Genomic DNA, 17,610 nt, shown 5'->3' on the forward strand with positions numbered 1-17,610 from the left:
CCAGGGAAATCCTGATGAAGACTACAGAAATGTAGTCGAAAGCTCGGCGTAGCAAAATTCGACGCGGTCCATCCCGGAAACGAAGTAATTGTAGTTGTTCTCTAATAATATTAATGATAGTTATACATTTGTTATTAGATACATCTTTGCAACATACCTGAGACGTAATATATTGTCCTTCTTGGCCTTCTACTGGATGACTGTACAAGACTACTATATTCGAATTTTCAGAACTTTCTCCTTCATGTCCATCGGGATAATCATGGTCAGCCAACACCATAACCAGCTCATCGGTTGACGAGATTTGTCCTGTACTGCTCTGAATCATACCTAAAAGGTTAAAGTAGTGATTACCATCCACAAAGAAAGCTTGTATGTTTTATTGTCTTGGGCAACAGTAAGTTTAATATCAAAAACATCTAAAATACTATTTCGCCAATATATATTTGCCCTACAAAGTAATTCCCCGATATAATATCTAAGGTGATAAGTAGTAACAGTATAAGTCAAATAATTGTGTTTCCCAAAAAGTATACTGATACTGTTTATTCTTCATAATATGACCAGAGGTTAAACTTATATTCATAGGATCAATGTGAATTCAATGTTCAATGTATGAGGAACAAAAATTATGGTATGAACTGACTGGTACTCTAGAAGAATGTATGAAGAAGTCAAATGACAGATCAGATGGTGAAAAATCCTCAGAACCAACAAAAATTTACTTAGACTTTTACTACTTATGCGGTTTTTGGTTCGTTTTGGGAACAGGAAAGTCGCACAGGTCCCCAAGACTGATTATTGTGGTGCAATGTCCATGTCTTGTTCCACAAAATATCATGGCATGAGCCAACCAATATTTATATGAGCCAACATCTTCAACAAGTGACTCAATTAGTGAAATCTACGATTCGCCATTAGCGTTATATCACTTTTCTCTAGTACACATTCGCCTAGCATGCTAAAACACTTCCTAAAATTCTAACTTATATTATATATATATATATATATATATATATATATATATATATATATATATATATATATATATATATCAATAAACAAACTAAAAATACAAAGTGGCTGATGTCAACATATGCACCAACATAACAAAAAAAAAATCGAATGCATGTGGCGCACGAAATTTGAAGTAACCATTTTTAGCAAAACTCATATCACTTAATGTATGTGATAATCAAAGAATCAAAGAAAAGTTTGATGGTGATATTGTAAACAATACCAAAGTATTGTACTTACAATATTCAAAAATATTATAACCGTGTTTAAATATAAAATCAACTAATTATTCTTAGCTGGAATTTACTTTTTATCAACATAAAGACTTACCTTGTTGTATTACAGAACTATTCTGGGTTGTAATAACTTGTCCTGAGAACGACTGCTCGTGTGCTAAGTTAGGAATAAGAAACTCAGTTTGCTCACTCTGTCCATCTTGCAAAATATATTGCTCATTTTCATCTAAAACAACTATGTCAACTAAACCTAAACTTGTGGCAATGCCCGATGCCACATTATTTAATGCTTCGGCTTCCGAACTGGCTTCTAGCGGTATTAGTTGTGTACCTTGCCTGTTCTCTTGAATTGAATGAGTGGGGGAAACTTTTACATTAGATATTATGTTAACCTAAAAAAAAACAATGGTTTTAAATGACTAATGACATACAACGTTACACTCCAACAAGGTAAAAAAATTACTACTGAGTAGCAAATTTAACTTTATTGCAAGTTAACACCCAATTCAGTTTTTAATCCTAACGCGAATTCCCCTAAAGTAGATACAAATTACATTGATCTTGTGGCTTTTACTGTATATAAAATATACAGTGAGGAGCAACATTATGGAATAAATTCATTTTTTCAAGAATATGTGACTTAGTAGAAAAATTCCGAAAAAGGTCGATTTTTATTTATAAATTATGATATTTTGACATATGTATCATACTAATGTTATCCACCTGGACGTGATGACATAATCGACGATTTTTACATAATAATGATTGAATACACTGTATATTTCACAGCTTATAATGGAGTCAATTTTAAAACGAATTGACACCAAGGACTGATCTCGCGCACTATTTGTCGAGCCTTGTTCAACTTTGTTTTCCAGATTTTTCCACTCTTTTCGGTTATTTAAGCTGTTTTCTTTCGGTTCCTTTTCTATTTGGAAAATTTGGAACCGGTTTCTTAGTAGTAAAGCAGCTCAAGAGGTTTATAAATTTTAAGCCTATAAATAACCGAATGCGCCTTTTAAGGAAGAAAGCGAAACAAAAGCATTCTAAATATACATGCTCCAGCCGAAGGGTAGAATGATGAGGACAAAGCCATATTCTTCAATTTATTTGCAGAAGAGTTTAGTAAAATACCAAAACATGACAAAGATAGTTGTGGGGAATTGTAAAAAACCTATGTAAAATGAATTGCAGGAACAAACAGTATGCATGAAGAAACTAATGGAAATGGGCAAAGCTTGATAGGATTCGCATTAGAGAACAGCTTAATAATAAAAAGGACATAGTAGAAAAGAAAGGTAATTTAAAAAGGAACGTACAACTTATTTCAGACGTAAATTTGTGTTCTGCGTCGATATGACTCAAAGCTTTTTAGAAAATTCATTACCTCTACCAGTTTTTTTAAGACTTTCTATTTTTGTCCATACCTTTTTTTAATACCCTATAAAAACCTTTTTCAAGTGAGAAAAGAACAATAGAGTAAATAAGAGGTTTGTGTTTTAGCCGACGAACGCAGGTACTGGAATGACAATTTGAGGATGAATTTTATTTTGTTTTTGGTTGTAATTTTCGTTTGGGGGTTTCTCCCGTCAGAATTCAATCCGACCTTCAGATCAGATGAGCATGTCTCCTTACATGATCACCCCGTGATAAAGGAGATTGGATTGGAAAAGTTCTGAGTTTCTCACTATTCCACCCCGGAATCAGGAATCTTCCAGAAAGACATAGCCTAGTACATTAGTACTATTGTTACAGGATATATTGGTCCGGGACGGTAAACGGTTATGTGCACATTAATCGGTTTCCAGAATTCAATTATTACAATTTTTTCATTAGCTTATATACTTCAACTGCACGTAAGATTTTAAAACCTTTTAAAGTCTTTGTCTTTACTTTGTAATTTACATTTTATTTATTTATTATTGAATAAGTATCCTATGGAGTACCTCCTCAAGATACGTCGCTATTTCAATTGCAGATTTATAAATAAATCACCTTAAGGAGTATTTCTTCAAGATACTTTCCTATTTTCATTTGTATTAAGTTTATCACAACTTCTTCTTCTTAGGGTGCCTGTCCGTTCCGAACGTTGGCGATCATTCTGGCTATGATGACTTTGTTGGTTGCTATACGGAATAGCTGTGTTGAGTATACCATGCTCTCATCTCTCAGGATATTCTTCTTCGTCCTGGGCCCTTTTCCTATATGTGATGAACATGTAGTTAGGTATGAACAATACCTGCACGCTAAATAAAGCTTCCCTCATACCAACGGCGTTCACAAATAAAAACTGATTGGGCGCAATTTGTTCCTCGCACTTCCGGTAAATTCTTTTAAGAATGACTTTTAAAAACAGCTTCAGCAGATGGCTTATTAGACTTATGGTCCCATAGTCTTCACAAACTTTTGCTCCGGGTTTTTTGGGCAATGGTACGAACTCCGATTTGAGCCACTCTACTGCCTTGTATATTTCATTAAATATTTCAGTTATTTTTATTTGTTCTGCATATAATAGCTTCAGCAGTTCTGCAGGAATTTCATCAAGTTCCGGTGCCTTTTCATCCTTCATCTGTCTGGCGGCTGCCGTATTTCTTCTGGTAGGATTTTGGGACCTGGATTTTCTTCAATGGTTGGTTCTTGTATTGTTCTAAGGCCATGGAAAAGTTTCTCCAAGTATTCTTCCCATACTTTCTGTTTATCATCTTTGTTTATGGCAAGATTGCCTTAATCATCTGTTATTTTTAAGCTGTTGCGTTTTCGGAACTACTACTGGACGAGAATTGTCAACCAATTTTAAGTGGAGGGATTTTTAAATAAAGAAGTTTCATTTATTTTTATTATTGTAAATAGGGTTTTATTTAGGGTTTTTATTATTCATATTATTATTAAATGGGGTACACAGGTTGTCAAGATCTTAAGAAATTAAGGCAGTACGGCAACTTCGAATTCACAAGGTTCCTAGAGGGCGCACATGTAATGAACGTGACGAAGGAGAAGCGATATTGCCAATGTAAACAAACATTTATTTTATGTGTTTACTTTAATTTTGTGATTATATATCAATAAATCAACCAGCTTCATACAGTCCACTCTATTGAAGCAAAAACAAATGGTCCTTCGAGTCGGATCTGAACCGCAGGTAATAATAATTATATATTTTAGTACCCTCTTTATTCTTTTACATTAATACTAAGTATCTCTTCTCCTTAATATAGATCACAACTTAGCGAAGTCTATTCTATATACATCCCCGGCGCCCAAATCTTTATTTTCAGCAAGGATTCTTCACATCTTGTGTGTTATTTTTATTTTCTTAAGTTGTTGTCTTGTTCAATATTATACTGTCTTTTACAGGCATGCAAATGGGCCGATATTTTGTTCTTGTATTTAGCCATATTTTTATTTATCACCTAGTTGTAGTCTTTTTATAACTTTCCTAAAATTTGTTACATTGGCCCCAACGTGGGACATATTTTGTTACACGGCATCGTAAACCGAATACATTAAGTAGTACTAAAAGAATTAATCCCTCCATTTAGTAAATTATGGAGAAACCAGTAGAGTATGTAGAAAATAAAAGTATAAACATAAATACAAACCTTCTCCTTTTGTATGGCATTTGAGTCTATTACTTCGGATGAAATATACCCTACAGATTCTTCATCACCTTCAAGATCTTCTAAATTATCAATATCTTCAAAACATACAATGCCATCACGCACAGCTTCGGTACCGTGTGACTTTTTAATATGACTCAGAAGGGTCATGCCAGATTGAAGTTTTTTCATACAAAAGTGGCAATCGAAAGTAACTCTTCCCGGTTTGCCGTAATGACCCGTTATTCTAACATGAGCAGTTAGAAATTGGTGATTCAAAAAAGCTAAGTGACAACCTTGACATTGGGTTTCGTTGGGGCCATGCGATTCTTTATGTTTAGTTAATTTTCCAGCAGATATAGCTAAAAGGGAAAAAATATTACAGTATTAATAGTTCGAATATTTTTGGTGTTTTCTAAATATAATAAAAACCATATACTGTGATTATTTCACACACATTTCTAAATCACAAAGTTAATAGGGGAGAGTCGACTAATAGTGCATCGGATAATTGTGCGCATCAATGCTTCTAATCTCCTATTGAATAAAATGACAAAAACTATATTGTCGCGCGATCTATTAGCAACTGCCAGATCTATCGCACACAATCGAACGTCGGGAGATAATTTACCGGTTGGCATTTATCGTTTAAATGTTTTCGCGTGGTATATTAATCTTTTGTGTGTCTAAGAAAATAAGTGGTAAGATTTTTTGTTGATAGAAATATAGTTTAAAAAGTATATATACACGTTATTTATTTACCATTAAGTTTTGCCCGATTCTTTTTTATTTTTATCCAATTTTGTTATATTGAATTCTAGTGGAATGACGTTTAAAGGGTGCACATTGCGCACAATTAGCCGGCAAAGTATATAAAGGCATTCTGTTACGTATTGTAACTGCCATAAATTCTGTCAATGAAATGGAATACAGATTTTTCAATCAAGCAGTCCTTATTCATATTCTGCAACAGAATAGTTGTCTCTAATACAAATAATAATGATGCTTCAGTTCCAATTACATCCAGCAGCAGCATTTTGGAAAATCTAAGTCCGCTTCAGAAACTATCCCAAACAAAAATGACTTACCAGAAAAAAACAAAAATCTCAGATATTAACAGAAACGCATAACACAACAAAACTTAAGATGGAAATTGAAAATTTTGTTTAAACAAGCGTCAAAATGAACATAGAGAAAACCACGAAATTAAAAAAGGTACAAAAAGAAAGACTTTTGAAGACATCAGCTCCGAAGATGTTTCAGAAAGTGAACTGTGTGATGATGATGTGTTGGACGCTCTTGTGTCAGATGAAAATGACTTCTGTGTATTATGTGGTGATGGTAGCAAAAAAGACGAGGTATGGTACACGTGTTCGATATGTTGCCAATGGGCTCATGCCATGTGTACAGGAGAGGATAGTCCGGAAGGATATATTTGTGACTTCTGCGATGCTTAGATTTTTTTGAATATATCTTTAACCTTTTTGCCGTATATTTGTTTGTACCTTTAATATTTATGTAATTGTACGCGTTACACTAATTGGAAATTTCGCCCCTCACTATTCTACTGTTTAACCATTCATTGAATGCGGTCCCTACCTAGACCCTTGAAGTGTATCTTCCAGAAAGTTGGAAACTGAAATGTGTTGAGTTTTTGAAATATCCTGAATAAGCCTTAGGTGCGCTCAAATACCCGACCCTCCCCTAAGGGTAATTATTTTTAACCTTAGGGGAGGATCGGGTATTTGTGTGCACCTAAGAAATTGACGAGTGCTCGGGGCTGAAATATAATAATACACTCCACTGTTAACCCCGAAATAGAAAATGTTCTGTTTCACGGGAAAATTTATTACAGATATCTGATAGTTTTGGAATAGTTAATGAAAAATATGTATCGAGTTACTGTAGGATCGGCCCTATTTTTTTATAAACAAAGGCCAAAGTCCGAATATATAGTTTACCTGTAGCATTATTTAATTATTCAGAAGCAATTGTGAATCTATTGGATCAGATGACGAATGATCAAAACCTATGACGTCACAGTCGCTATTACGCCACAGGATGGTTCTTCTTCTTTTTTCGGATGTGTATTCGTGTATCCCCGTTAATATCGATCCGATCGCGACGTGCGAGGTGTCGTGATAGCTTTTAGCATAAAGAGCACATAGATGTATCTTAGCTCCTATTAATGGGATGGTGATATGCGAGGTCTCTTGTAATAGGATTTAGATAATAGAATACAATGACAGAGAAAAAGAAGATTTGTCTTTGTGTCAAAGGGGCATTAGATCTACGGAGCTTAAGCGGGTTAACGTACAGATGTCATATCTAAGAATAATAAAAACGAAGATGACAATATACGAAACGATATATAGACCTATAAAAACTATAAACTATAAAAGAGTGGAACAGCGAAATTGCAGAGATATTACAAAATAAGGGCAAATCTTAACGAAAAGCAACACAAATGGCGCAGAACAAAAAAGAATGCAAAAATGTCATCAAAAGCTAGACGCACCACCCTCGATACCTAACAGTTAACTCCTCATCCTGAATTTTCAGATATTAATTATGTCGTTTCTCTAAAACGTGTAATTGGAACTCAAAAAAGAATCACCACGTATAAATATACCTTTTACTCGCTATTGTCTATAATAAAAAAAACTATTTGAAAATAATAAAATTTACCTATATATGGACACTTATTGCATTTAGGGAAATTATATGTAGCTGGTGGCCTTAGAGCATGCTTCGTATACAAATGGTACAACATCAAGGTATGGTTATTACATTGTCGTCCACAATATTTACACAAGCGTGAGTCGAAAACTTCATCGTGTACATCAGTCATGTGTTTACGATAAAGGTAGTACAATACAAACTCTGGAACTTCACCGTGTTCAGAAACACATTTAACACATACCCATGGTCCATCATCCTCGTCGTCAGGTATTACTTTAGATTTCTTTTTTATTATAGGTTTACTGGGAAGTGGTTTAGCCGGCTTGGCTACTTGTTCAAGCTAAAAAATGTACAGTATAAAAAGTAACTACCAAGAAGTTTCGAATTGAAAATGAACTAACCTGAGGTGGAGACTGCTTAATTGGTTCTATAACAGCATTTACAATCTTCTTATCGCCTGTTTCCTTATTTCCTGGCATGATTTTCAATTTGATGTTCTTATTTTTCTTTACCAGATCTGGATATTTTTTTAAAATCTCTGCAACTATTTTAGTATGATCTATATCGCTGGATGTCGCCGTTTCTACCGATATTTTGTTGTTGAATTTAATCTTTTTTGTTGGAGGAGAAACCTGTTCAATTTTTCTTTTCAAACCACTATCGTTGTTCATATCATCAGCTGAAAATTCAATTTGGTATTAACCTTTGTGGCAACCAATTAGGTCAAATTGATAAAAATTTACATTTTAACATTTTTTCTTAACTAATAATTTTTTTTTAAAAACGATTTCCTCTTTGTAAATCAAAATGTCAAAACAAGAATGTAATAGTCAATTGTGGTTTAATCCCAAGTAAATATAATATTTAAAACTGAGTAAACAAGAAATTCACGGAATGACAAAGATAAACACAGTGACATCAGGATGGTATTGATTTCTAATAAAATAATTCAATCCTAAAAAAATGAACTAACGACGTCGCTGGAATTGTTTCTTTCTCCAACAGTTCACGGTGTCAGATTTCGTTTTTAAGAGTGAGTCACTCTCTTTAATAAACTTAACCGCAAAACTTTTGCACCACCAAAAATTATGCTCAGTTTGATAGTCGATTTACTCGTGAACGGATTGTGCTAATTTTTTTTATTATTTTAGATTTTTTCTTTGCTATTTACTCTTGTTCTGAAGCTATTTTCTTGTGGCATGTTAAAGGAATTAGTATTTAAATGGGAATAAGCCACAATTAAAGGTAAAGTACGTTTATTGACGTTTCAATTTCCACTTCGGAAATCGTTCTCAAAAATTGTGGCTTATTCTCATTTAAATAGTAGCTATTTACTCTGTTTGGTAACTGTTTACTGAAACTTCTCTTTTGGTCTATAAAAAACAAAATATTAAACAAATAGGTAATATAAAAACAGTTGACTGTTTTTTCGACTTTTTTCAATTACAAAAATTTCATTATTTTTTTTATGTTCAAATTGTGGTAAACCATCATAGAGAAAACCAATACAAACAAACTGCATCAAGGTTTATTAAAAGACATCAAATATCACAATTGTAGCAAGTGACTCATGTTTAATGACTTTTTTGTAGGTCAGTAAAATTGGATGTTTAGCCTATAGAAAAAATATTGTTCTGACAAAAGGAGAAAATTTAAATATTGTTTAATAAACAAATTAGAGGATTATTGAAGAATCGGTTTAATCTCTTAAACATTGACAAAAACCTTCTTCTTCTGGATGTTCAAAGAATATGCGTTGAAATAAAAGAGATCTATTATAGATTTAACTTGAAGTTATCTGCAATGTTGTAGTTTATATATTTCTCTAAAGATGTTTGCGATCAACAACGTCGTCTCAAATTACGGCGATGTAACTGACAACAATGCCATTGTTCGGGTAGCGATTTTATTGTCTATTATCTGTACGTCGGGTTTATAAGAGAACAGAATTATTGGTAGTATTATTATTATTGAAGGAGATCTTACGTTTACTTTTTGTGAATTGTGAGTAATTTAGTTTAATTCAATTTGGTGAAAAATAATAAATATGACTGACGATAGTATAGTGAACCGTATATCAAAAAGAAACGTCACCATTTAACACCCGGTGAAAAAACTATGATCGGAAATATATTTGAAGGACTTGGAGCCAGAGAACAAAATATGAATGTAAGCGATGTAGTTACATTATGTAGTATTTTGACAAAAGTTTCCGAAGCTAGTGTGTACAGAGTAATGAAACAGACGATGAAACAAACGATAATAATACTTTGAAAGTTGACACAAGAGGAAGGAAACAAATAAAATTGGATAATACAACCAAACAGGCCATTCGTCGTGCAGTACATGAATTTTATTTCAAGAAGGAATTACCAACTATAAAAAAAAATTTCTTCCTTTTTTCAATCTAATGAAAATATTCCAAAAATATCAAGACATGTTTTGTTACGTACTCTACGTGAAATGAACTTTAAAGGTATTTAAAGAGAAAGAGGAAGAGAGTAGCCCTATTAGAAAATAAGAAATTATTTTATGGCGCAGAAAGTATCCCAAACAAATTAATAACAGATGGAAAAAAAAACATATACAGATGAAATATGGTTAAATAAAGGACATACTGTGACAAAAATTTGGCAGGATTTAAATGTGAAAAACAAACAACAAGCTTTCCTAACTGGTTTGTCAACAGGTTTAAAAGCCCTTATCTGGAAAGGGAAAACGTCTTATTATTAGTCATATTGTTAGCGACTTAATATTTTTTTGTAGGAGTTTTAAATGCATTTGTTTCTAAAAGGACTGGAGATTACCATGAAGAAATGGATGCAGATCATTATGAAAAATGGTTTTCGGATATTCTGTTAAAAATCGAACCAGGATCTGTTTTATTGTTATGGATAACGCTCCATATTACTGCCGGCATGTAAAACAGTTATCAACCACTAAATGGAAAAAAGCCGAGATTGCGTATTGGCTTACTAAAAAACATATTAAATTCGATGAACCAATTTTGAAAATCGAGTTACTAAACTTGGCACAGTGTCATAAAGATAAATATATTAAATATGTAGTATATGAAATAGCCCGAGAGAGAGGCATAATTGTAGTTCGATTGCAGCCATACCATTGTGAGTAAAACCCGATAGAACATATGTGGGCTCAAATAATAATGAAGTAGCAAGGAACAATCATCATCATCAGTAGCTCGACAACCCTTTCTGGGTCCTGGCTTGTTCTAGGATTTTCCGCCATTCTGTTCTGTTCCTTGCTTTGTTTTTCCAGTTGGTAATCTTAAGTGTTTTCAGATCTTGTTCCACTTGTTCCATGTATCTAAGTTTGGGTCTTCCCTTTGACCTTCTCCCTACTAGTGTTTGCCTCATTATATGTTTTGGTGTTTCAGTCTCCAACATCCAAAAAATTTGTTAAAATCCTTTATAAAAGGTATATAAATTAAAAAACCCAATCGGGCTATGTCATGAAGACAAAACGTTTTTGGAAACCATGTTCCATCATCAGTGTCTAGGTGTACATGTTTTGAGCCACTAATATATATATATATATATATATATATATATATATATATATATATATATATATATATATATATATACATACATGAGCCACTATAATAACAAAAACCCGTTAAAAGTTATAGGTTACAATTTAGTTTACATTATTTAGTCTTATATATTAGGATGTCAAAGTTACCAGTGGATTAGATGGAACATGGCAACATACGACTCCATATGTGCCATTTTTTAGCATGTTAGACGGTAATAGAAAATTAGCTTCAATTTGATATAAAAAATATGCATATACGTCATGAGCAGCGTAATTTATTTAAAAAATAAATGAACGAAATAAAATTTTAGTTCAAAAATTAATTACCAATAATTTTACTAAAACTATTTGCGACCACTTTTTGAGTGGCAACCTACATATTATCAATGTATTCTCCCATTCTTTAAATGTATGTAAAAATGTGAGTTTGATTAACTACGTTATGAAAGTGGTGATCTTGCAGTGAGATCTCGTACTATTAAGAGTATATATGATTAAATTCTGTTGTTAGTTCAATTATTAGGAAGTCACGAATTTTTTTGAGAATATTAAGATATAAATGATTAAATTCCATTGTTATTTCAATTATTAGGAAGGATAAATTAAGTGTCATTTGTAATGAGTAATATGATATAAGAACCAAAAAGCTTTTTCCGATTTGAAAGATTGTATTCCTTAGCCTGTAATTTTAACGTTTTAAGTCGTAATTAATTTATTCTTTTAATAATTATTGATTAGATTATTGATGTGTAACTTTTTTTTTTTATTTTTTTGAGTATAAAATATATTGAATATAAAATACAAGTTTACTATTTGTTTGATAATTTTATTTCATTGACCATAACTTTTTTGCATTATATAGGTAACTATGTCAATCTTAGTAGTTTTGCCTATGGAAATTATTTTATTGTTTTATGACGATTTTGAGTCCATTATAAATATCGGGTTAAGATTTATTGCAACGATTCTGAGCAACGAGACCTTCGTAATGCTCCTGCGTATGATCGGCTTATAACCACTTGATCTTATCTTTGACCACCTTGAGCTGTTTATCGTTACAAATGGTATTCACTTTGAAAAATAGCTGACAACCGAGTACCTAGTACCATAATAAAATAGCGACCGCTTCGTCAGCTAGTATTGGAATACTTCGATTTAAGTTCTCGAGATATCTTGATAAAAAAAATAAACAAAACATAAAGACATTACAAACAGATTAAACTGTTGCTGGATCATATTGAACAAGTTGTTTTCATAGACATATCTCAGAAACATTTACAAAACAAAACCCGTTATATAGGAAATACATAATTGTATCCTCTAAATGTTACATAATTAAAAAATAATAAAATACTTACGATCTTCAAACATGGCACTCCTAATTTTTTGCTCCTTAGCAAACTCCTCAATGTCTTTAAAGTTGACATCTTCATTTGTAGTACTTTTTAAAGAAGTTTTCTTTGGTAATTCAACATTGTTTCTAAGATCATCAAAGGTGGGTTTGATCTGCAAATGTATGCTATTTTATTTAATTATTTATAACATTAAGGATGTAGAAAGGACTTTAAGTATTTAAAAAGTGGAATTTAGGCGATGAATTTGGATCATATGCGTGATCTGACAATATAATTGTTGGTAAAATCGCCATGAACTTGTTTATAATCATCCTCCAGATTATACTTTTTGCCACTGCCACACATATTCCATGTATCAAATACAAAGTTTGGAAGTGTTGTGATAGTAAATAAGCATTGTTCCTCCTAGTCAGACTTAAAGAGTCTCACATGCAAGTTGAAAATCAACTTGCATGTGAGTCAACAAAACATATTGTATGACACATTAATCATAATTAGGTAATAATGGCATTGACAAAACGATAACTAAAGTATCTGAGCAAAATTGTAGTTGTTGCTTTACAGATAAAGATACATTTTTACTGAATTTGACTCCTTGTCTATCCCGTGACAAATAAAGAGGTGTTGGGGGAAATAAAAAACGGAGATCCGCAAAGGTTCTTGGCCCTAGGCAGTGTTCCTAAAGGCGGTAGGATGAAAACATCTGTGAATGGACAGAACTCGATTCACATATTATACTCCTGAGAAAGGAACAAAACAGTGTTACATTCTATATAATGTAACCGCTTCTTTATTTTATATTTCTATACTTTTGTATCCATTATTTCCTCTTACCGTTTTTAATAATTTATATTAATATAACGATCCTTTATTTTTGTTTATTGTTTTTTTTATCCTAAAAACCAAAATAATTGGCGCTTAAATTCTACTTGTCAATTTCTGTCTTGTCTACTAACTTTTCGATACCCCGGGTATCTCAAAATTTCAATATTCATACATCATGTAATTTTTTTATCAATATCCCTACTTCTTGGAAGTTCAAATGTTTAAATATTTCATTCTGAAGAGAACAGGCCCTTTTTGTCATCAACCATTCAGCTATATCATATCCAGCTTATAACCAGCAACAAGATCTTTCCGATCTAAATGTTTGAGTAAGTCAATAATGATCAAAATTTCATATAAAATATTGCCTGACCTAGATGTATTCTTTTACTCAGTGATTTATTATCTACCACAAATCTGTCCATGCAGTTTACAAAAAATTATTAAATTTGATTCTAATAATATATGATTTAAAGTGTGTTGTAAAAAAAACTGTTTGTCCCTGTAAACAGAGATTTGTAAGGTGCACAAATGACATCAGATAGACTTCAGAACTGGACTGTTCATTGCTTCAAAATTGACGTTTACATTGGAGACAGAAACGACATTAGACCAAGGCTCAAATTGAGCTGTAGTGTTATTGGAAGACAAAATTACTGGGCAATATATGGCGAGACACAAAGTAAAAGAGTACAAAGGTAATTTATATCAAAAGTTACAATCATAGCAAATAAATGATTAGTTACTTACTTTATCTTCATCCTCCTTGGTAAGCAAAGGTTTACTAGTGTATGATATATCTTCAAAACTAGTATCCAAAAAATTTATAGGGGGAAGATCATCTTCAGGCCATTCAAATCGTGTAGGTTTGGGTGTATTGTCAAATGTATCTGAAACTTTGCACCATTTCTGTTCAAACATATGCGAAGTAGACTGTGAAGAACCAATTGGAGATGCAGCAGCTGCTGTTGCTGCTGGTGCAGTTTTTCTTTTCCATACAGGAACTTTCCTACCAGGCAAAGGATTAGGAAGCTCTTGTTTTACAGGTGGTACTGCAGGCTGCCTTTTTGGTTGGACAGGATCATGTTTGGGCTTCAGAGCTTTTTCTGATCTTTGAGCAGCCAAAAGCTTTGTTAAAATGGTGATATTCATCATCTCAGCTGCCTTGAAGAGTCGTTCATAAAGGGATACATGGAATTCCAGCATGCCTATAAATTGAGTTTCTTTTGTTATTATCTAATCTTTGAAAAGTTTCCCAATGGCATATGTTATCTTTTCATTATTATAAGGCATTATAAAAACATCGTTAAAGTTGTTCAAAATACAGATGTAGTACTGGAGATGTGCTCTTTCAACCAACATTAATTTATACTAGACTAACAAAATGAACAATATCCCTAGTAGTAAGTCATATAAAACAAGGGATAAATATATGAACTCAAACCAGAGTTGCACAAGAAACTTAAAAAATATGTCTTCTTTAGCTGTATTATTGCCATAGATGAAACTTGGGTACACTTCAGTTTTTTTGGGAACGCGAATGAGTAATCACAATTGATAGCAGAAGCAGCATTTCAATTTGTCATGTGAGAGCTTTGTGACATACCGGTGATCTCTAAGGAAAATCATGTTTAAGGTGATTAGGATATCCATTCGCCCAAATGAATTTCAGGGTGATGCACATTTAAAGTGGTAAAATATTTGTAATTGGTCTCTCCCAATATTAGTAAATATGGAGTAGGACATTATTTATTTTACAATCTAAAACATCCTATTGGGTATCTCTGAGGTGTAATTATCGAATATTAGGAATTTCGTTAAATTTACCTACAATTGGTAAATGAACTGTTTAGGATATATCATCAAAAAAATAAAAATTACAATTATATACTACAAGACAGGTAAAGGGGGCATATCACCTTATATATTGATAAAATTTAGAGATGGAAATGAATAAGCTCCAACAATTTTTTTTTGTATATATAATAAATGATAGATTAGGTCCAGAAATTACTAAAACTCATGAAAAGATCTTAATAGAAAAATGATATTTTAAACACGTCAGTAAGGTAAAAAGATAAATTTCTTGAGAACAAAAAAATAATTATAAAACAACGAAAGACATTGCTCTTCTAATAAAGCCTGAAAAGTGTTAAAAACATATTGCCAAATAATGAATTTAAGTTAATTTGTACCAATTATTTATGATACTTCATATTCAAGTACTTTTATTCTATACAATGTTCCTGTATATTTACAAATCTCACATATGTTTTGAGATATTTACCTGTGTATAAAAAATTAACTATTGGAACTATAACATCTGACTGAAGACCTGATGGCATCATAATAGTATTTTCCTCTGTTGCAGGGCATGTTTCTTCCAAGTATTGAAAATATTCGGTACAAGCATTCATAACCAGTCTATGTACTTTTAATTGGACATTGCCATCAAATTGTAGGGTTAAATCACAATAATCTGTTTTAGCAAAAAACACTTGAAGACGCTGGAGGAAAAAAGTTCCCCAATTGTCCACCCTTACTTGTTTATTTCCTTGTTCAACCATGTTTACTAAGTTCCAGCTTTACCTAAAATCATCTCATTCAGTAAAGGTTCAAGTTATGTGAATAACAACATTTTATATTCAAAATATGTGAACTTGTTAAAAATGCCATACGATTTGCGGCGTCCCTAGCTATAGATGATCAAGATGAAAACAATTGTAGTTCACTGTTTATGTGGTTAAACAATTGTTTAGGGAAATATTGAAAAACAACCAACTTATTAACAATTTGAGGTTTCAAAATAACTGACCTTTTTCTATTATGAAAATATTAGCTCCATCTTATCACAAGCTTCCAAACATTACAACTTCCATGTTAAGATAATCCAAAGAAACTATTGTTGATGGCCGTGTCCAGGTGGCGCTTTAAAACCCGCCAAATTCAATTTTTAATATGTTTGTACTTTTTTTTAAGACATTTGCTATAAATATATAGATATCGTAACAATAACACACAGTCTTTCTATCTCTGATCAATTTTTGTAACATTTTTTGCAAAATGGAATTATTAGGTAAAAAAATCAATGTCGGCGGCCATTAAATTCTTTCTAAATCCGAGTCAGCCATAGTGATAACCGAAGTTGGACGATGTAGAAGCACCCCTCCTAAGTTTTAGCACAATCAATGTATGGTAGAGTTCAGATCCCAGAGATGGCGCTTAATTTATTTTTATAAAAATTTAATTGTTTTTTGACAATATAATCATATTTTTATTATGAAGTTACTTTTTTTCTTCTAGGAAGGAATCAAAATCGATAATTTGACTTCTATTGACTCTATTTTTGAGATTGTTAATAAAAATAATACATTATTTGCTAAATAATTTTCCAATATACCTAGGTACCTTGCAACAAGAGATACCAAGGGAATCTTAATCATAGAGCATAGATCCTTTATGACATACCAATATTGCCATACATAAACAAATTTTGTACTCTGGAGGAGAGCAAACATTCGAAATACACTTAAAAAAATTATACAGACATCAACGAGGATTTTATGAATGACAGTTTACTCCGGTCGTCAGACACGAAAATATACCATTGAACCTCTAAAAATCATAGGAACAAGCTGAATTTTGCTGAGAATGTCAATTTTGGGACCGCAAACAAGATGCAAAAATGTTTACCACTTTTACCCCCTGCTTCCCTCTAAAACGCCCCCTTGTAGTGGAAAAAAACGGAAAAATTTATTAATCAAATATCTGTACGCCGTACAAAAAATCGTTTGCAAAATGAAGATCAAGACTACAAACTGATCTGCATGGTGAAATGTAAAATTCTGGCATAGTATTTTCAACGAATATAGACGCTGTCTGAGACAGTGGACTGATAAAATATTATAACTATTCAGAACCGCTGTAGACAAACTTAAGTGGGTCGGAATTATTACCAATTTCCACTCAGAATATGGTACTGGAACAACATAGGATATGCCAATATGTAGTACGCCGCACATTTAATCCACATAACCCATCATTTTCGAACCCTCTGTTCGAAGCATATACTACCAATAATCGTGGAAGTATAATTTTTAGTCTATGTGCAACACACGCATAGCTTTTACCATAAAAAACATATTATTCTTTGCATATACTTCAAAGAATATCCTCGGATCGAATATACTGAGCATATTCGTGTACCAAGTAATCTCGGAACATTCGTAAAAGTTTATTCTTGGAATATACCTTTATCGGATCTTTATTAAAAGTATATATAGCATTTTTCACATAAAAATGCTTGCACGTCATTCAAGATTTACGACGTCAGAACCCCAC

General features: G+C 32.4%; 1 protein-coding gene across 3 annotated transcripts in view; it reads right to left on the reverse strand.

Annotated features, from left to right (window-relative positions):
• Cp190 (centrosome-associated zinc finger protein CP190) overlaps positions 1–16,159 on the reverse strand; it is a 45,209-nt gene extending 29,050 nt beyond the window's left edge. For 2 of the 3 annotated variants that reach the window (XM_072538007.1, XM_072538004.1), the window contains exons 1-9: positions 16,085–16,159; positions 15,557–15,858; positions 14,020–14,477; positions 12,448–12,595; positions 7,933–8,210; positions 7,538–7,871; positions 4,853–5,211; positions 1,348–1,645; positions 158–330 (exon numbers count right to left, since the gene is read on the reverse strand). In XM_072538007.1, coding sequence (XP_072394108.1) covers positions 158–330; positions 1,348–1,645; positions 4,853–5,211; positions 7,538–7,871; positions 7,933–8,210; positions 12,448–12,595; positions 14,020–14,477; positions 15,557–15,836 — 2,328 coding nt within the window. In that variant the 5' untranslated portion in view covers positions 15,837–15,858; positions 16,085–16,159. Of the gene's footprint in view, positions 1–157; positions 331–1,347; positions 1,646–4,852; positions 5,212–7,537; positions 7,872–7,932; positions 8,211–12,447; positions 12,596–14,019; positions 14,478–15,556; positions 15,859–15,947; positions 16,057–16,084 lie in introns of those variants that run through there. The other variant, XM_072538005.1, reaches the window with a different exon arrangement.
• Positions 16,160–17,610: the final 1,451 nt, after the last annotated feature.

This window comes from Diabrotica undecimpunctata, chromosome 7, assembly GCF_040954645.1.
Source record: "Diabrotica undecimpunctata isolate CICGRU chromosome 7, icDiaUnde3, whole genome shotgun sequence".
Taxonomy (NCBI): domain Eukaryota; kingdom Metazoa; phylum Arthropoda; class Insecta; order Coleoptera; family Chrysomelidae; genus Diabrotica; species Diabrotica undecimpunctata.